Source organism: Spodoptera frugiperda, chromosome 7 (assembly GCF_023101765.2).
Source record: "Spodoptera frugiperda isolate SF20-4 chromosome 7, AGI-APGP_CSIRO_Sfru_2.0, whole genome shotgun sequence".
Taxonomy (NCBI): domain Eukaryota; kingdom Metazoa; phylum Arthropoda; class Insecta; order Lepidoptera; family Noctuidae; genus Spodoptera; species Spodoptera frugiperda.
In genome coordinates, this window is record NC_064218.1 from 3,099,624 (window position 1) to 3,120,052 (window position 20,429).

The 20,429-nt window shown below is 38.0% G+C and overlaps 3 protein-coding genes and 1 long non-coding RNA gene across 5 annotated transcripts; 2 read left to right on the forward strand and 2 right to left on the reverse strand.

The window, feature by feature from the left end:
* The first annotated feature begins 2,297 nt into the window (after positions 1–2,297).
* LOC118266005 (centromere protein X) lies at positions 2,298–3,583 on the forward strand. The gene is made up of 3 exons (XM_035579337.2): positions 2,298–2,502; positions 2,712–2,906; positions 3,237–3,583. Exons 1-3 carry the CDS (start codon positions 2,419–2,421, stop codon positions 3,252–3,254), a joined length of 297 nt encoding a protein of 98 aa, XP_035435230.1. The 5' UTR covers positions 2,298–2,418; the 3' UTR covers positions 3,255–3,583.
* A 1,596-nt stretch (positions 3,584–5,179) lies between these two features.
* On the reverse strand, positions 5,180–6,739 carry LOC118280736 (uncharacterized). Of its 2 annotated transcripts, XR_004784139.2 has the most exons (4): positions 6,583–6,739; positions 6,311–6,498; positions 5,833–6,055; positions 5,180–5,692 (listed from the first exon to the last, which is right to left on the reverse strand). It is a non-coding gene; the product is annotated as an uncharacterized LOC118280736 (long non-coding RNA). The 2 variants fall into 2 exon arrangements; XR_004784136.2 differs by having other exon boundaries at positions 6,311–6,739.
* A 1,182-nt stretch (positions 6,740–7,921) lies between these two features.
* LOC118266019 (phosphorylated adapter RNA export protein) lies at positions 7,922–13,099 on the reverse strand. Its single transcript, XM_035579354.2, has 6 exons — positions 12,915–13,099; positions 12,448–12,699; positions 11,892–12,249; positions 11,124–11,215; positions 10,368–10,554; positions 7,922–10,167 (listed from the first exon to the last, which is right to left on the reverse strand). The coding sequence occupies exons 1-6, from the start codon at positions 12,975–12,977 to the stop codon at positions 9,959–9,961; spliced, it is 1,161 nt and encodes a 386-aa protein (XP_035435247.1). The 5' UTR covers positions 12,978–13,099; the 3' UTR covers positions 7,922–9,958.
* A 1,587-nt stretch (positions 13,100–14,686) lies between these two features.
* Positions 14,687–20,267, forward strand: LOC118266203 (proton-coupled amino acid transporter-like protein CG1139). Its single transcript, XM_035579601.2, has 10 exons — positions 14,687–14,813; positions 15,042–15,191; positions 15,744–15,894; positions 16,503–16,624; positions 17,007–17,091; positions 17,451–17,562; positions 17,883–18,031; positions 18,341–18,516; positions 19,187–19,371; positions 19,971–20,267. Coding segments are annotated over exons 1-10 (1,407 nt in total). The 5' UTR covers positions 14,687–14,811; the 3' UTR covers positions 20,246–20,267.
* Positions 20,268–20,429: the final 162 nt, after the last annotated feature.

Below are 20,429 nucleotides of genomic sequence, written 5' to 3' on the forward strand. Positions count from 1 at the left end.
ATATTTTTTCAATACCTAACCAACGGACTAAATAGATTTTTCAGTCATCATCCCTATTGTCAATAATATTGCTACTATTCTTAATATTATATAACTTGCTATTGTTAATAAATGTTTTATAACTTGTTTGTAAAATATTCGTTGATCATTTGTTATTGTTTTAATCCTTATATTTGTGTGTACCCGGCGTTGTTATAATCAGTGAAATCTAAACGAATTGTTATTATAAACATTTTAATAAAGACTGATTACTATGAATTTCGTATTTGTTTATCTGCCCAGTTTTTTTTTTATATTTAAATATAAATAAAATTAAATAACCCCTTCCTTAAAATATTGACAGAAATTAGAATGCATAAATATAATAAGCTAAAGGTATTCTCTAAAAATCTGGATTTAAAAAAATAATGTTTACAACTGCTCTTTTCAGTATGTACAAGTTCGCTCCGACCTTGTCTCATGATCATCTAGAGGTAGGGCCTAGGACAAACCATTACAATAATTTATTATATTCTCTTGGCGGGGAGGTGATTGAAGTGGCAAGTTCTTGCATTGAGATATTTGCTTTGCTACCAATGTCCTACACGATACTTATGGTTTTGTCTGAAGGACTACTATAAGTCAAGTCAATACAATATAATATAATTTAAACTTTTTACTTGGTTTCCTAGACTATAATTAATTTGAACGTTTTGCCCTAAAACTATGGCTTGCGCATCGTCGCTAAATACAGTTTAAGAGCGACGTAAACGCATTTAGCCTGCTAATTACATTTAGCGTCTTGCACAACAAAAATTTAGGCACTAATCACGTTTAACGAACTGTCAAAGTTAAATACCCAAAGATGGCTATTTAACTTCGCTAAATACGTTTAGTACCAATCGCGCGTCATCATATTTATGTAGGTTATAGACATTTTACTATTATTTTATAAAAGATTGTAAAGAGGTCGGTAGGAAGTTTGTAAGATAGATTTGTGGGAATTGTATTCTGACGACGATGAGAAGATTATAGAATATATTGATAGACCGAGGGAATTGTTTGAGAGAGCAGACTTATTTGGAATGTATTCGGACCACAAATTCTTCAGGTTTCGTCTAACGAAAGAAACCACTATATTTTTGTTACAGCAAATAGACCCACATTTAAAAACCAGCAACAAGTAAGGAAATGTACTTTTATTAATGGATATGGACTGCCTCGTTGGCCGAGTGGTTGCAAGTGCGACTCCCGGGTCGAGCAAAGTAGGTATTACTGGGCTTTTTCGGTTTTTCGAAAGTTTCTCAGTAGTAGCACGGAGTCTGGACATGTGCCCGGTATAAGGCAAAAGGCTCACCACACATTATATGGGACTTACAACATAAATTGTGAAAATTGGGTGTAAACATAATGTGTGGCTTAAAGGCGTGACGATATGTATGTATTAATGGATATTCAATAAATAGTAATAAATAAAAACTAGCAACAAGTAAGGAAATGTACTTTTATTAATGGATATTCAATAAATAATAGTTATTTTGACCTAGTCATTTTGCTTTTCACTCTGTTTTATTTGGTCAGTCTTTTTGCACTCAATAATATGGGTGTATGGTTCCATCGCTGCAAGCAGTATTATCAGTTCTTCTTTTGTAAAATTAGGCCCCCGGGCCCTAGAAGAAACACTTTTTTTGCCATGGTAATTATTACTCAACTAAAATAATTATTAATCAATAAAAAATACCACGAGAACAATTCACAAATCACAACAGCACAATGTGTGACAGCTCGGTTGACTTGATGTGTCAGTTGAAAGTTCGTCGGTCCATATTACGCATTTTTGTTTTAAGAAATGCAACAATTTTGCTCTAAGTCAAATCTACAACGCACGAAAGTGTAAAAAGGAACGCAAGAAACTGCATTACCGACTCTCTAACTATGATTAGTTAAATTACCATCCAAACGGACATGAGCAAGACCTTTTTAATTGTGTTTAGGCTAAACATATTTAGGAAGATAAACACATTTAACTAAATTCTGTTTAGACCAAATGTTGCGCAAGCCGCCCTTAATTGGTTTCCTATTATTTATGTTGCATGCACCTCGGACTCCTTGGAGTAATTCCATTTGGCCAGTACTTTTTAATAAAAATATTCTCATTTCTAAACGGACTCAAAAACGTCAAAGTTTTTTTACGTTACAGTTCCCTCCCTGGGATAATGACATTTTGAACATCATTCTTATTTCTATCTCTTTCACACTTTTGTTAAAAAACAGGGAATAATAAAATTGTAATGTTAAACTTCATACAACTGTAAGAAATTTGATTCGGAATGTCGCTTTAGGCGGGTCAATCATTTATTTGTGAAAGGTTTTTGTCTTCCGACAAATCGGTTTATTTGTAAATAATTTTCCAAATTCGTAAGTGATAATACGTTGAAAATGGCTCGTAATAGCAACGAGAACGATGAGGACAGTATTGATCCTGCGTCCGTAACATCTAATGTGAAGCATACCATAAAACAGGTACGTATTACGCACTAATAGTCTGTAATTACTCGGGCGACGTAAATTGCAGTAAAATTGAGATTAAAAGTTCCTGTTAGCCTCTAATAGAACAATAAGAAAAATATTTGTTATTTTGATGGTATCTCTGTACAATTCGCTATTGCCTAATAGACCTAAACAATCATATATAAAATATAGGTAGCTTATTATATTTTATTTCTACTTAGGATGTTATCAAAGAACTTCTGAATGGATCCTTCCAAGACAATAAGACGAAGTTGGGCAACGATGCCCTGTCGCTGGTGGTGGAAGTGGCCAAGTGTCTGGTCACCGAGACCTGCTTGCGCGCTTCCACGCATGCCCTGCGCGAGAGCTGCGACCGAGTCGATATCGAACACATTGAGAAGTGCCTGCCTCAGCTGGTGAGTTAGATCATATTTATAGGTACACACCAACAACATAGAGACAATCTGTAGCCACTGGCTGCTTCTATCCATCCTCTCTGGAAGTCATTGGCCTATGTTCAGTAGCCAATATTTTGTGGCTGATACAATGATGTTGAACCTATAATTACATAATTTATAGTTAAGATAGTGGCCAAACACCAACCCATTACCAATAAAAAATAAAAACAACGAAAATTAAGTAGACATTGTTCTTTGGAGAATAATATTAGCGTGAATAGAAAATAGAAATAGGTAAGGAATGATGCCATAATTTTTTAATAATATTAAATAATTTCTCTTTTACAGATGCTGGATTTCCCTTAGAAGAAACCAACAGCTTACAGCCCCCAGTATTATTTATAAACATGACATACTCAGAAATTCCAAATAGTACAAGTATTTAAAATTATTTAATAGTACTTATCGCTTGCTATGTCAAAAGCAGCTTCTGCCCATTCCTACCTCCCTAGGTATTAGCTTCATGCGTCATATAAAGACTATATTTTTTAATATTTTCATGTAAACTGTTCACTAGATGTAAAAAATTATAAAGTTATGTGTTAAGAAGAGATATCTATCGCTGTTATTCATTCATTTGGTTGTTAATAATTGATGAAAGCAATAAAATCTATTTTAACCTATAGTTAACTACACTGACTTGTTTTATTTATCCTTATTATTTTTGAGTATCTATCACATACAGGGTGAAAACTCTTATCATTTTAAAACAACAAAATAGTCATAGGTTGTTGAAGTGAATAATAGGGATGAAGACAGGGTATTTTTTTTTTTTTTTTTTGAGGGTGGAAAATCATCCAATGACATTTCTCGCCTTGGGCGAGGCGAGAGGGAGTGTCAGACTCTTACTGACTAAAAACCACCCCGTTCCTTCTCCTGCCTTTCGAGCCGGAGCCCCGGTAAACCCGCTAGGTTGTCCGCAGCTCCGGATTAGGCATCAGCCCTACTGGGCCCCATCTGTGGTGGTCTGATGGCTCATTGAGGCGCGCGCGGAACGCCACGCGCCGTACTCACGGGTCTGGTTGTGGTCGGGCATCGAACTACCTTTTGCTCGCTTGTCAGCAGGCCCGCACTTACAGTGGCCGGAGATCGTCCCGCGATCTTCGACGCCCGAAGTGTCTCTCCCGACGGCTGGTGCGTGAGGAAGTTTGTTCTCTAACACGCCCCGCCTCCTCCTTAGCTAGCATGACTGCTTCGCAGAAGGAGGAGACGGCATCCCAGTCCCCCTCGCTCCGCACCATGGCTTGTACCAATGCCGGACGCGAGAGGTCGCCGTCGCCGACTACATCCCTGAGGACACGGCGGTGCTCAGCCCATGCAGGGCACAGCGCCACCGTTTGTTCCACTGTGTCCTCAGGACGGTCCTCGCAGTGATGACACCCGGGCGTTTCCTCCCGCCCAATCAGAAACAGGAACCTACCGAAACTTCCATGCCCGGTAAGCACCTGCGTCAGGCGGTAGGTGAGGACGCCGTGGCGTCTCTCAAGCCACTCCTCAAAGAGGGGACTTATCGCTGCAATGACAGCGAGCCCAGAAGACAGGGTATGCTAATAAAAAATCTATTTAGTCTGTCAGTTAAGTAATGGTAAAAGGTGAATGTTCCGAGCTCTTCATGGCTCGTTTCCCGATAGATGGCGCTGAATTGAACATTTTCAGTTTTATGTTGTTTTGAGTGTCATTGGAACAATATTAAGTAACAGAAATAATAATGCGAAAATCAGGCATCCCACTTTATCGGAATTAGTCAAATTATCGCCTCAAAACCCATCCGATTTGCCATAAAAGCGAAATATTAATATCCAACTCTGTTTACAGTCATTTATACACACATAGACATAGCGCCTACTTTAAAATCAACCTTTCTTCAAAATTAACCACTAGATGGCGTGCATTTAAAAGTTAATAGGCTGGTACCTGTAGAAATTATGTCTTGGGGATTAGGAACTAAAGAACACCATCTGATGCTATTATGTTCTAAAAATAAAAGGTATAAGTAGTGTTATATTTAGGTACTAAATAGCATAAAACAAAGTCGTTTTCTCTGTCCCTATATCCATATGTATGCTTTCTACACTAAGGATTTTGATGCTGTTTCTTTTAATCGATAGAGTGATTCAAGAGGAAGGTTTATATGTATAATACATGTATATTATAGTAGGGAAACTGATAATTTTGCACCCGTGCGAAAACGGGGCGGGTCACTAGTTTGGGAATAAAATGAATGTCAAGAATGCAATGTAAGACAGTTTTATTTTATTATCTTATACATTATTTAATAGAATGTATATACTAACCTGCAATTATTACAAGTATTTATGTGACATGAATGCTTGATACGTGACTGATTATTAAAAAATAATCTCATTCAAAATAATAATTCAAAACTATAATTCATAAACAAGGCAACCAGAATAATAGATTGCAATCAAAGCGGAAAAATGTTTGAGAATATCTAAGCATCCATAATCACTATACTACATAAGGAAATAAAAAAGCAACAACTTTCCTTTTTGTTTTTCAGAAACCTTAAAATAGGTCAATGTATTCATATCACATTATGAACATTATGTTCATTACGACGAGTACACCATTTCAGTTTTCTGACATCAAAAAAAACATGACTGTAAACATTGATAATGTAGATTCTAAACACACTACTATAATAGTACAATAAAAAAACATTTGTCGTGTTGTTTTCGCTCATCCTTCCTCATTATTGCCTGGAAACTACCGCTACACAGCTGCTGCGAAAGAAAATTACTATAATTAGTATATTTTGTGTTTAACTTTTGATGTGGATGAAAACAATATCCCACAAGAAAAAAATATAATATAGATTGAAATCAATGGAAATCATAAAATAAAATAAAAAAAAATTGTGTACCTTTCATACCTAGGTATACATTTCGCATTTTTTTGAACATGTCTCAAAACTATTTCTGGCAGAATACATTCTTTAAAAAAGTGTATTAACTTTGGCATCATATTGCTGATAAAGTCATTATATTATCTCGACAAACTTCTATAACAGTCAAAGGTTCATTGACTGAAATAAAACATATGAAGTAGCATTTATCCATGTTACTGACACGCATTTGTCCTTGAACCTGAAATAGATTTAATATTATAGTAAGAAGATGCTAAAATAAATTATAAAGTGGACATGCAATAGAATTTACTTGATAGTAATATTCATGCTTTTTATTCATAACTAGAACATTATTATCCAATGATAGAGCAAAATTGAAAGGAAATCGTTTTTCTTGGTATGGTCATGTGAAGAAGAGGGATGAAACGCTTATTACTAAAAGAGTTCTAAGTTTACATGTAGATGGCTCAACAACTGATGACTCTATACGTACTTGAAAACTAAAGTTTGTTTACAATGAAGCTGGCCACAACTTGAGTTATAATTTACAGGTTTACTATCTTGTCGTCCACATGTATCCAACTGAATGCGCTTTTCACTCGTTTTGACGATTTACGGGCGCCTGAATATTCGTGGCGTTGATACGCCAGCTTTCTCGTAGGACCCCGACATAGTAGGTACCTAGATGTAAACGGAATCCGAAATACACAAAAACTAATTATATAAGTACAAGACAATATTATGTTACTTTTATAAACTCAGTACCTATTCGCATAAAATTGAAACGAAATTATAACAAAACCAGATCAAATCGCTTGTAATTGCAGCAAAATGTAGTCTCATGTCATGAAAATTATTGCAAAGTAAATATCCATACCATAGATAAAACAGAATTTATTAAATACGTTCCGAAATTCAGAAAAATTATAGCAATAAAATTTTACTTACCCAAATTATGATATAACATCAATTGAAAAATCGCTGCAGAACAACCATAATAAAATCATAAAATGATATTACATAATTATACTCTATTTACTATAACATTAGAAATTTAAAGATACTTGTTTTACCGTCCGTTCAACTGATTTTGAGTGTTTCGGAACGCGCGGGATTCATGTAGCAGACGCAATATAATGTGACAAATAATACTAATGTTTGTCCGTCCAAAGTTATTTGTATTACTAATCTGAGAAAACAATATAATATCGATCGGTGATTTCTAATATGAGGATTTTAGTTTGTAATAGCCAGCTAAACTCACGGGCTGACTTGCTAATATTTATTAGTTGGTAGGTATTTTTATTTTGAAATAAAATTACTTACTTATAAACAACATATACTACAATACTTTGCAATAATCATATTAAATTGGAAAGAAATACATACAAGAAATATTACTTCGAATCAATGAATTTTCATTGATCAAAAACATACAAGAAATTCCGCGCGTAAAGCCTAGCGTAATGCTACGCAAACTCTTCGAAATGTATTTTATTTCAAGTCAACCATCTGATGGTACTAAATAAGTTTGGCAACGTGTCAAAGGTCATGTTCGACGGAACGGCAACATCGTATTTTGTCTACGAACGAATTTAAAAATTTTTATTGTTGCCAGTGACAATAATAATAACTAACGCTAACATTTTTTTCACACACGACCACAATGTTTTATATTTTCGTTTACGATAGTTAGTTTTAAATTATTGTAATGTTTTTTAATGAAAACTATTGTTATAAAATTAGTAATGATTCTTCAAATTTACATTATCGGGTGCACGCCATCTAGCGTTTAATATTATAACCTATCCAGACATTCCGATATGTTTGATTGTCAAATTGCACTAACACTAGTAAAAGAAATGCCAAATTTTTCACGGTTTTCAAGACTGTTTTTCTCCATATATAATGCGAATTATTTACCAAAAAGTTATATGCAGATTCTTGACCGTACAAAAGTGATAAAGTGATTAGTTTTGTGCAAAAAGTGTCTATGTACGGAGAGTATACCGTGAACGAAAAATGTATGAAAAGGCGATCGGAACATTCACCTATTACATCAAAATAAAAATTTGTCATTTAAACTATTCTGTGGATGATTGAAACAAAGTAGTTTTTTTATCAATTTTATTATACAAATTATTTCCGAGAGTCTGTCTATCAGTAGCATTCAGATAACTGTACATTTTCAACATCACAACACTTCCAAGGATCTTCAGTATAAAAGACAGTCAATAGCTCCCAAGTACATTCGCACAGACCTTCTCAACATTTTGGCGATACATACATATTAATTTATATTTAACACAACAATCTATAATATACACAAGTTGTATAAAACAGTTAGACCAACAAGATTCTTACTCTGCTTACCCTACTTTTCCAATTGACCTTTCTAGAATATGACCAATTAGCCAATTTACTTAAAAACTTGTGGTGTACCTGTAACATACACAGATACCTATTGTACCTGCTTACCGAGGCAAAGGAGGCATCACCAAGGAGTGCGGCAGACACTGGCTGCATAGTTGTAGTGTTGCCACACTCCCAGAGTACATTGCCACAAAGAAAAAGTTAGCTATTTATTGTCTACCTCTACAGCTATTATACAGCTCAATAAATGAACCAGAGACAATCAGTTTATTTAGTAACAAAAATAATTTTATAGGCGGATATGAACACCATAATGCCCAGGTTTTATAATATAATATTAATATTATACATCATTATATATTATTGAATTGTATGCACCTCTAACTTTGACGTTTGCTACAGTTATATAGTTATAAAACCAATTCCTCCTCAGTTTTTGAGATCAAAGAATTTAATAAATATTTTATACAGGGTAGAGTCCATCAAATCAACATAATAGCGTTATACTTATTTAGGCGCCTTCCACACAAATGCATGCATTTAAATATCACATAGTTAAATGGTTTTGCCTTATAAACTCAATCCTATTGGCAATACTAGTGGAATATAGTAGAAAGTTTCAAATGCCCTACAATTACTTCATGTCTGTGGTAAACTGTGAACTTGTCTAAAAGGAAACGGTACCAGTATGTGAGCTACCAAACATCTATTTCACGAAGTTATCTATAAACCCACACTTTAACATCTAATGATAATATTTCAACTGTAAACTTGAGTGCAACATGAAAACAACTAAGGTGATGTGGTCACTAAAACTCCATAAAACGTCCATTGATTGCAGAAACTACAGAAGACATTAATTGCAACTTTCATAATGTTTGTTAATATATTACGTTTTGCTTGTGAACATATATTTAGTAATACTACGAGCCAATCCTAACATACAATACTCCAACACTCGCACCCACTCGCAACAGGAACTGAACACTTCCAAGTTAATTCTTCGCACCATTAGACATAGCAAACTCTTGAGCGTCCCCAGTAAAGTACACTATAATCGTTTAAAAATTGGCAGTTTTACGTACTTACGTCTAATACAAAAGTTAGTAAGAAGCTGCCGTACAGCCCCAGTCGTCAGTCTGTCCTAATTCCACCGTCTCCTGATTGACACACTGGACAAGTATAAATATAATTAGTGACGAGTAACGAAGGTCGTTACAAGGGTAGCTGGTAATAGTGCGTCATCAGTGTCAAATAAATAATAATTTTTGATGTCGAATCCATACATTATAAAGTGTAGTTTATCTGCCAGTGGAATCTCAATCTTAAAGAACAATTAAATTGAAACAGACTCTGCAACCGGCTTCTCAGTGTTGTTGTTAGACTACAAGTAGCTTTCAAATTAATACATAATTATACCCGATGGTTACTTTATACTATTTGTGATAAAGATCTCCCTGTGTTTACAATACAATCTGTTACGTGTAGGATTCACCAAAACGATATATCGTCGCTGTTTACAGTACAACTGTATCACTCTTAAAACGACTTACATATACACTCGCCCTTAGGAGTAAAACGAGGATCTTATGGGGCAGAGATGAGCACCACGCAGCGTCATCGCAGAGGTCGGCGGGTCGCGGCACTTGTAGTGCGGACCGGGCCGGTAAGCGCTTATTCGAGTACACAACTTTGGATTTACCGGCGACCTTAACCTATGTTGGCAGTTCGCTGGAACAACGAGTCCGTGGATATGGCGGGGCCACGCCTAGAACATGTCCATGTCGTCGTTGCACATGACTTCGAGGAAGTCGTCGTCGTCGTAGTCGCGCGGGGAGCGGGGCGGGGCGTCGCACGGCGCGTCCGTGTCGCTCGAGCAGTCGCGCGCGTCTGTCGCGGGCGACGGCGGCGGGTTCGAGCCGTGCTCCGACTGCACTGTCGCCTCGCCGCGTGATAACAACGACGGCAGCTCCGAATCTAGAACAAATTGTGCATGCTTTTAAATATTTTACAAATTAATCAGGGAACTCACTCCATGTAACTATATTTTGAACACATTAGCACAGAGTAAGATACTGATGAAAGTAGATGAAGTGAATGAGGTATGTCCGGTTGACAATATGGAGTTTCTTTTCCTCTGCCTTCTCCAAACAATAGGATACAATAACATATCGTACCTGTGAGGCTCTGTTTGAGCTGTTCCATGACAGTCTGCCGGCTCTTGGCGCGCGCCCGCTTGATCTTGCGCTGCGTCTCCTTGCGGTCCTCGGTGAAGATCTGGTTGATCATCTCCTGCGACACGTCGCCGTCACGCTTCAGCAGGAAGAAGTACACACCGCCCGGCGTCCGGCGACGCGTACCGTTCTGGAAGGAATTATTTCATTGAACAACTATATCGTTAACACGGAAGACCGATGATTTAAGTTCTTTACAAATTTCGAAAATTTTTAGTAGTGTTAAATTGCACCAGCGTGTAAAAAATATAGAAAAATATAAATATTTACACATCGGTAATATTTTAGTTGCTACGTGTCGCGCCACGAGCTAGCGTAGCGTTATGCCGATATCAACTACGTTTGTAGGTCGCTAGATCATAAATCAATAAAATGGTCGTAACGGTTCGATAATATTGTTTAAGAAGCATAATGGCGTCTTGTGTAAATAAGCTCTAGTGCCAGGACGTGAGTAGCACAGGTATAAGGCGGCCAACGAGTCATTGGTGTAAAAAGCCATTAAATTATTTTTATACAAAAACATATATATGTAGGGCTCCCCCACATAGTGCCTTACCATGTGAGATAGTACTTATTCACATCTATGAGATAAAAATACTAAAGGGTCCTTAGATGCTCCTACACTGTGCCTCTGCGAACACCTCTCTCTCACCACCTCTGTAGGTGTTCTGTGGGTGAATGAAATAACTGAAGACTCACCATAACAAGCATGCCACCGTCCGCCTCTAACTTTTGTGTTTCTTTATATATTTCTATAGCCTTGTTCGCACCAACTACTTGTACAATACGACCTGCAATAGAAACACCAATAACAATCATACTAATATAATTAATTAGTCACAGTTCTAGTTTTGTTGCCAAGCAGAGGATGTAGTATGAGTTTATTTTATGTTTAACGAGATCGAAAACGAGAGCCCGTTTGGCGCTCTGATTGGTTAGTACATACTAACCAATCAGAGCGCCGAACGCGCTCTCATTTCGATTTCATTAAATGTAAAGCAAACTCGTACTAAGGGTACAGAGAACGAAGTTGGACTATTAAACTTACAGTAATATTTTTGCTGATGTTCCTGTCTCCTTATACTGTATTTTTTTACATAACTTTTAAAGAAACTACTACTACTTGACTGCCTCGTTGGTCGAGTGGTCGCAAGTGCGACTACCGTCAAGGTGTCTAGGGTTCGATTCCCGGGTCGGGCGAAATAAGAAGAATAGCTGGGCTTTTTTCGGTTATTCGAAATTTTCTTAGTAGTAGCACGGAGTATATGGCAATAGGCTCACCCCCTATTACATGGGACTTATAACACAAATGGTAAAAAGTGGGTGTAAGGTGCACCTCTGCCTACCCCTTCGGCGATAAAAAGCGTGACGTCGCAAGCGTTTTTATAAAGACAGTACTATTATTTGACACAAGAAATAAATGGCAGAGAATAATGCCACAGAACAGTACATAAATATAATACATACCAACTAAATCCTTTTTATCTTCTGACAAATTATCAGCTATTTCGTCAGCTATATTTTCCGCAGTATCCTCTGCACTAACAACCAGGTCACAAAGAATCCGTGGTTTCAATTTATCATTGCGATTGTGACTACTATCTCGCTTCCCAAGCCTTAGTTTCACATTAGATCTATCCTCATGCCTCCGTTTATTAGAAACACGTTCACTGTCATCATAGTCATCATTATTTGTGAATATTTTCTTCTTATTAATAAAGTTATCATCTAATCTATACTTAATAGTATAATCATAAGACTCGACGCCATATCTGCTCTTCTTTGATACATCACAGCTCACCATGTCTTCTGTTAACAAGTCTTCCTGCAAGAAAAGTTGTTTTATAGCGAGGTAAGAACATGAATGTGTACTCCTTATGAGCTTACTTATGTAGTTAATCTTTCACAGTGTCCAGTTACAAAACATGCTTAACATTTATTTAAACTGAAGAAACTATCTGCATTTTATTCATGTCTATAGAAGTTATTATCCTAATAAGAAATGCAATAATAAACATTGTACCTGTAAAGCCTTGCACCAAATGTTGTACTTGTCCTTCTTATCGGGTTGTGGTGGAGGACGGCGTGGCCTCAGCTTGGTCCGCTTGGCGCGCCGCCGTGGCTCGTCATCAGACTCCGACCCTGATGATTCCCGCGGCGACCCCTCGTCGCTCTGCTCATCCTGTATCTGCATATGCACTAACGAAGGAGGGTTGAACGCCTCAGGCCTCGCCAGAGGTTTGTAAGTACCCTCTTCCACATCCGAATCCACCAACTGCAACGCAATAAAATCTCTGTTACCGCGTACGCCCTAAGACGTCATACACTGTTTTCTTGTTAATGTTACCCACTACAATCGTTACAGGATCGTAGGCCAGTGACTAAGCTGACCAAAATTATGCTTTATTTATTGTTAATTGCAAAGCATCATCGAAAAACTGCTATGTAATTAGAAGATCGAAAATGTTCAAAGTAAAAGTTAGTTCTAACCTCCCCTTCTTCCCTGTCCAGAGGAACTTCAACGTCCAACTCGCCTTCTGTCGTTGACATCATTCTTGAGACTTAGGATAAAAGATATAAAATAAAAGATCATGAAAGGATTTAAACGAAATACAGTAAATCCACCTTTTATCAATCTCCACTAGCTGCTGTCATTTTTAACAATAGACAAGATAGAGTAATATCTGTCAAAACTATGTAGATTTACGAAGAATGCTATAGCGTAGATTCAGTGTCCGTGTTTTCTAAAATAATAATAAATCCTGTTTATTTGGTATACATGTTACGGTAAGAGTGAATAATTGAAAATTATTAATAATTAACTACTATTATTAATAATTACCGAAACTCGAGGTAAAAGTGATAAATTAATCACATTTGTCGCTTATTATTAATAATTTTACCCTAGTAGTGATAAATGTAATAAGTAGCCAAGATGTTAGTTTTATTTCAATGTAAAAGGCAATATATTGTACTTGCACAACAATTTTGAATTCTATGATAATACTTTAAAAATTTTAATTTGATGCATTTATAGGTGCTACAGAAGATTTACAGGCAAACCAGATATGATTATTGATGATTGCTTTTAGGATTCGTGTTGATTTTGTTAATGAAACAATAATTGTTTAATTTTATTTTTGTTACAATTTCATGTACCACGATAGACTTTTTTGCATAAGTTTGATGTTAGATTAGATTTTTAAAATAATTTTATTGTTAAATTTGTGATAAATGTGCCCTTTTTGGCGAGGCGAGTGGGAGTGTCAGACTTTTACTAACTAAAAACCCCCCTTTCCTACTCCTGCTTTTCGAGCCGGAGCCCCGGTAAACCCGCTAGGTGGTCCGCAGCTCCGGATCAGGCATCAGCCCTACTGGGCCCCATCTGTGGTGGTCTATCAAGTCAAGAACTCGACGCGCCGCACGCACGGGTCTGGTTCTGGTCGGGCGGCGAGCTACCCTACTCGCCGTCCGCAGACCCGCACTTACGATGGCCGGAGATCTTCCCGCGATCCCCGACGCCCGGAGTGTCTGTCGCGACGGCTGGGACACGGCGATTTTCAGCCCATGCACAGCACACCGCCACCGTATGCTCCACCGTGTCCTCCGGGCGGTACTCGCATTGATGACACCCGTGTGTACCTCCCGCCTAATCAGAAACAGGAACCTACCCAAACTCCCATGTCCGGTAAGCAACTGCGGCAGGCGGTGAGGACGCCGTGGCGTCTCTCTAGCCACTACTCAAACAGGCGACTTACCGCTGCAATGACAGCGAGCCCAGATAAATGTGCCCTAGAAGGGCACTATTTAATATTCTAGTTCAGAATATGTGAATTTGTTGTCCTTTCGGCTTAAAGCAAGTACAAGTAACCTTGTTTGTGTGATCTCTAATTAATATAATCGTAAGACGGTGTTTAATATATTATAAATAAATACCTGCTGGTCATAAAACATAGGGTTTATATTTATTTTATTACTTTCACCAATATGTGTCGTGAATTATTAATAATCACTACTAAAAGTAATAAATGTCGATCGATTATTCACTTTTACCAAAACGTGTGGTTATTATTAATAATTTTGAAAAAATATTAATAATTTTCATTTAATCAGATTTACCGTAACATACAAACAAACAAGAGTGTTTCAGGTGATGATTATATGAGTTTAGATAAATAATAATAATTGTAATTGATTTGTTTATTTGATTGTGACTTGTGATTTCTGTATTATATGTGATTTAATTTTGTCACCTTGACTTAATTTGACGTCCTTGAAAGTTCAACGTCTTTGATGAAAGCCTTGAATATGAATGAATTTGTTGTAGTATTATTAAAGAATAATCTTTTATAAGTGTATCTATATAATTTTATATAAAAACCTAACAATGTAAGTGCCGATAGGTATAATTGTATTTTCTTTTTTTTTCTTTTTCGGATAACTACTCAAAATGGATAAATACCCTGTATTTACTCAGTAAATACGCCTATCTGTAATAGATATTTCGCTTTATATTTCACAATAACTACAACCACTTTTTTACAAGGTTTTATCTTCTTGAAAGGACAATGCTACAATTATTAAGTGTAGTTATAATCATGCATTTTGCAATTACAGGGCGGCATTTGAGCGAGTCAGTGGATTTTACGTGAAGCCACATAATTTTCTCGATAGACTCGACATTAGAAAAATCCGCCTACCTCCGATAGCTCCTAATGATGATAACTATGATCCTCTTGACCACAGGAATCCTCAAGCTCCCATAAAGTAAATATATACCTTATAATTCACTGTTACTTATAGTTTCATTGGTAGAGAAGGAGGGTAAAATCATACCTATAAGAATCATACATCATCATCATCATCATCAGCTTGTTCTCGTCCACTGCTGGGCATACATTGTGTTCACTAGAAAATATAAAACAAACCACGAAAAAGTAAGATCACCTACCCTTAGTACGAGTTTGCTTTATGTTTAAAGTAATCGCAACTAGAACGCGTTCGGTGCTCTGATTGGTTAGTTTATTCGAGCCGGCCAATCAGAGTGCCGAACACGCTCTCATTCCGTCTATTTTAAAAGTAAAGGAAACTCATACTAATAACATACAAAAACGCATTCGGTGCTCTGATTGGTTGGTCTACTCGAATCGACCAATAAGAAAGCCGAATGCGCTCTCGTTTCGATTACTCTAAAGTCTAAACGTAAAGCAAACTTGTACTAAGGATTCAGAGAAATTTGTACTTAGGTATTTTTAACGCATGATATAGTGTAGTAAATATATAAGTAAAACCAATTTACCCTGACCTTTCAATCTACAGACCATGGATGGCATACTTCAACATGCTGAGGTCTCTGTTTGGCCCCGGTGTACTGATTATGCCTTTAGCCATAAGTCAGGCTGGCCTCATCTTCGGGCCTATTCTAGGCCTCTTTTATGGACTACTGCTAGTACATACACACATCATGTTGGTATGTACTTGTTATATTGACTTTTTATTTAAAGCCGCGAGCTTAAAGTGGGACTGGAGTGGTCACCTCTGCCGCATGTCGGACAAGCGGTGGGCAAAACTCACTACTGAGTGGAGTTCGCTCAACGTCCGCAGACGTAGCAGCCCAAAAGGAGATGTCGGGACGAACTTGACATCTATGACAAGGATTGGCCGCAAAAAGCTTTAAACAGAGAGGAGTAGAAGGAGGCCTTTGCCCTGCAGTGGGATGATCACGGATGAAATCTAATCTAATCTAAATTATTACGTTAACGGCGTACTCACGTAACTGTTAGACGAGGAACTCGACTACTTTCAAGCCATGCTAGAGGCTCATATATTCATGAGCAGCCTTCCTCGAGACAACGTAGTAGCGTGACAATCGCCGCGCCGTGTGTCGCAGAATGTTGCAATATCATAATAATTAATTTAGTATGTCTCACGAAAGTCAAAAAGTCACGAAATCCAATCTTTTAATTGAATTCGCGAGTAGATTTTCAATCTTTACCATGGCACGGCACAACCCACAATCCCTTGTGGTTATTGTAGCCAATTATTTGTTATACCTCTAACCTCGATTATACTTTCCAGTTAAAGAGTCTAACTGAGATAGCGAGACAGCTGAAAATACCATACATATCGTATAGATACGGTTTTCGCTTGGCAGTGCTTCATGGTCCGCCCATATTCAAGGGCCTTGGAAAACGTGGTCCGTGAGTAACTATTATTACATGCATAACGTCACGCCTTTTTTAACCCTGAAGGGGTAGGTAGAGGTGCACATTACGGCACGTAATGCTGCTATACAATGTACACCCACTTGTCACAGTTTGTGTTATAAGTTTCATGTAACAGGGGGTGAGCCTAGTCATATACTGAGCACTTTTCCAAACTCCATTACTACTGAGAAATTTTTGAAAAACCGAAAAAATGACTATTTTTCAATATTTTCAATTAGGGGTTCAACACCCCATATTTTTGTTTGTCGATAAAATTAGATGTAGTACTCAGAATTAACGGGTTAAAAGTCCCACCCCTATCACATTGTATATTACAAAGATATAGGTACGAAGTAATGTTCTAATTTCATTTCAGACAAATCATAGCAGTATTTATGTTTATGAGTCAGCTTGGAATTTGCACAATTTTCGTAATTCTAACCTCGGACAGTCTGAAAGATGTAAGTTTATTTCTCCAAATAAAACTTGACGTAACTTAACTACGATCCCCAAGCTGCGCTAGCGTTCCGGAGCTGCGGACTACCCAGCGGGATACCGGGGCTCCGGCTCGAAAAGCGGGAGTAGGAATGGAGTGGTTTTTAAGTCAGTAAGAGTCTGACACTCCTTCTCGCCTCCCCCAAGGCGGGAGAAGTGATTGATGGATGATTTTTTCTCCCTTAAAAAAAGAGTTGCGCTAGCGCCTGTTGAATGCTGGATGTATTCCAGCTAATGATGATGATCAGCTCTGGAACTCTTGATTGTAGAATTATTTTTATAGGACATAATTATTAGAACATTAATGTAAATTAGTTGGTTTCAGCTCATGGACTGGGAGAGCAACAATACAGCACTGTTAGTGTTGCTGCCTCCTTTCCTAATGTTAGAGTTTTGCATGAAAAGCTTGTCCACTGTCAGTTACATCGCATTGGCAGGTGATTTCTATAAAATAACGTACTTCTTGATGACCATCTTATTAGTCGATTGATTATGAGTGCGACTACTGAGGGCCTTAAAAGTTGTTGCGGTTAAGGCCACCTTGATTTACCATGTCCCCGGCTCGGAACAGTCGTAGAAACGGGGTGGTTCTAAGTCTGTAAGAGTCAGACTCTCCTTAACGCCTCATTCTAGTAAGGGGAGTCTCCAAAAGGCTTACGTAATACAGGCCTTTCGCTTCTCCAAAAATGATCAAAGTACCTTGTAGTTTAGATAGGTATCTAGTGATGAAAATATTTAAAAATCAAATCCATTTCAGGTACTATGTTGAATTTAATAGGATTAACACTAGTGATATATCAGACATTAAGTGATCCCGCGAAGATATACAAATACGCAGCCCATGATTTGATGCCCATAATGTACGCGTGTGGCGCGTACCTATGTAACTTAAGTGCAGTCGGAGTGGTAAGTGCTCCAAAATATCTAAACACCTTGCCCCACACTATGATTTTCTCCTGTGTCGTTGGTGCGTTTACAAACATACAAATTCACATGCACATGACACCCAGACCCGAAACAACGATTTGTGGATCACACAAAGAGTTGCTCCGTGCGGGAATCGAACCCGTTACACGTTGTACGGCAGCCAGTTGCCCAGCCACTGCGGCAACTGTGCAGTCAATTAAAGATTAGATTTCCTGCGAATACTTCCAATGGTTTTCGTATTTTGAGGAGCAAAGAAATAGTAAATGAATGTCTTCTTTATACCATTAGATCCTACAACTGGACAAAAATTTGAAGAATCCTAGAATAATGACGAGCAAGTTTGGCGTGATCCCTGTTGGTATGTTGGTGCCCACCGTGGTCTGCATGGTTGTTGGGGGCCTGGGCTACTGGTCCTTCGGCACCATGGAGGAGAACGTCCTCCGAGTACTCCCGCTTGACGAAGTGTAATTGATAAACGTGATAAGTATCGTCGTAGCTATTATTTTTCGAGGTTTTTTAATGTACTTGCAACCATTTTTTTATATTACTTTGTGAGCTTAGTGTTTTTAAGCGCCTACTCATTGCATTAACGTTTTGGACTCTGTTGGGTGTTGCATCGTGTAGCTCACCGTAGCAGTTTTACCGGCGCGTATTTCAGCGTAGCACTGTAATAGCTCACCGTAGCACTTGTAGCGGTGCGTAGCTTATCGTAGTACTTGTAGTAACGTGTAGCACTGTGTTTCTCACCGTAGCTCACGTAGCTACGCTAGCTAGGTGTAGCTCACCGTAGCACTTGTAGCGGCGCGGCACATACCTAGATGTAGCACTGTAGAGCTCACCGTAGCACTTGTAGCGACGCGTATCTCGACGTAGCACTTGTAGCAACGCGTGGGTCGGTGTAGCACTGTGTTACTCGCCGTAGCTCGCCATGCAAGCTTAGTTCACCGTAGCACTTGTAGCGACGCGTAGCTCATCGTAGCACTTGTAGCAACGCTTAGCTAGGTATAGCACTGTATTACTCGACGTAGCTCACGTAACCACGCTAGCTAAGTGTAGTTCACCGTAGCACTTGTAGCGGCGCGTAGCTTGGTGTAGCATCGTGAGCGTCCTAATGAAATTAATACTGTATTTCAGAACAGCATTGATCATTCTCTCCGTTTACGTGATATCTGTGACGTTCGCATACCCCATACAATGTTACCCAGCCATCGCCGTGGTAATAGAAGTAATCAAGTACCATGATCCGTTGGCTGTTCCTGAAGCTAAAATGCTGCATAGAATAGAGACCTTTGGACGACCGCTGTTCGTACTGTTAACCTGTAAGTGGAGGTTTCGTTTACCAGTATAATGTTTGAGCTTCTTTTCTACATTCTTAGAAAAATATTAACTGTTGTTTTCACGCTCAAATCAATGATTTCATTTGATTGTTTATAGATCGATTGAAATAATCTGTTAGATAGAAAAAATATGTAAAGCGAGTTAATTAATGTCTAATGATACGACGTAATACAAATGAAAAATAGTTAATTATTATATGTTATCGGCTTACTCACGTAACTGTTTGACGAGGAACTCGACTAGTTTCAAGCCATGCTAGAGGCTCATATTCATGAGCAGCATTTCGCGACACGACGCGGCGATTGTCGCGATGCTACTGGCGACTCGAGTTTCGCGCCCATCGCGCTCTCTGCCTGGAATCACGCGCACTAATCGGCGCACGCGACGATGTTGGCTCGTTAGACTCGATCGCCGGCTGCTGCGTAGGTGTTGGGTTCGATTCTCGGGTTAACGCAAAAACAGCGTTACATACGGCGCTCACTGTGAGTGTCGGTTCGGATCTGTATAACATATAATAATTAATTTACGAAAGTTACAATAAAATGAAAGATAATGCATAATAGTGCTATATTTTTTCCAGTTACGATCTGCTATTTCGTGCCATTCCAAGCTCCATTCGTTGCGTTCACGGGTAACCTCTGCACCTCAATGATGTCTGTGGTCTTCCCAGCTCTGATGGACACCTGCCTGAAGTACCCTAGCCACTACGGTTACATGAACTTCCATTTAATCAAGAACCTTCTTCTCATTGCCTTAGGCCTCTTCAACTGGATCGTAGGCGCATTCATGTGTGGTTATATTATTCACGTAAGGATTCTCGCGAGAAATTCGCCAAACAATCCTGGTTTTTATTAATTTTGCTTTAGTCTATTTTATATTTTAGTCTATTTTTAATGTTGTTTTTAAATTAAAATTGTTATTTTAGATTTCGTTCGTTGTTTTCTTTGGTTGTCTACCTATTAGCACTAAGTTACGCCTATCAGTATTCTCACAAAAACTTAGTAGGTACCTAATTAATGATATTATAAATATAAATATA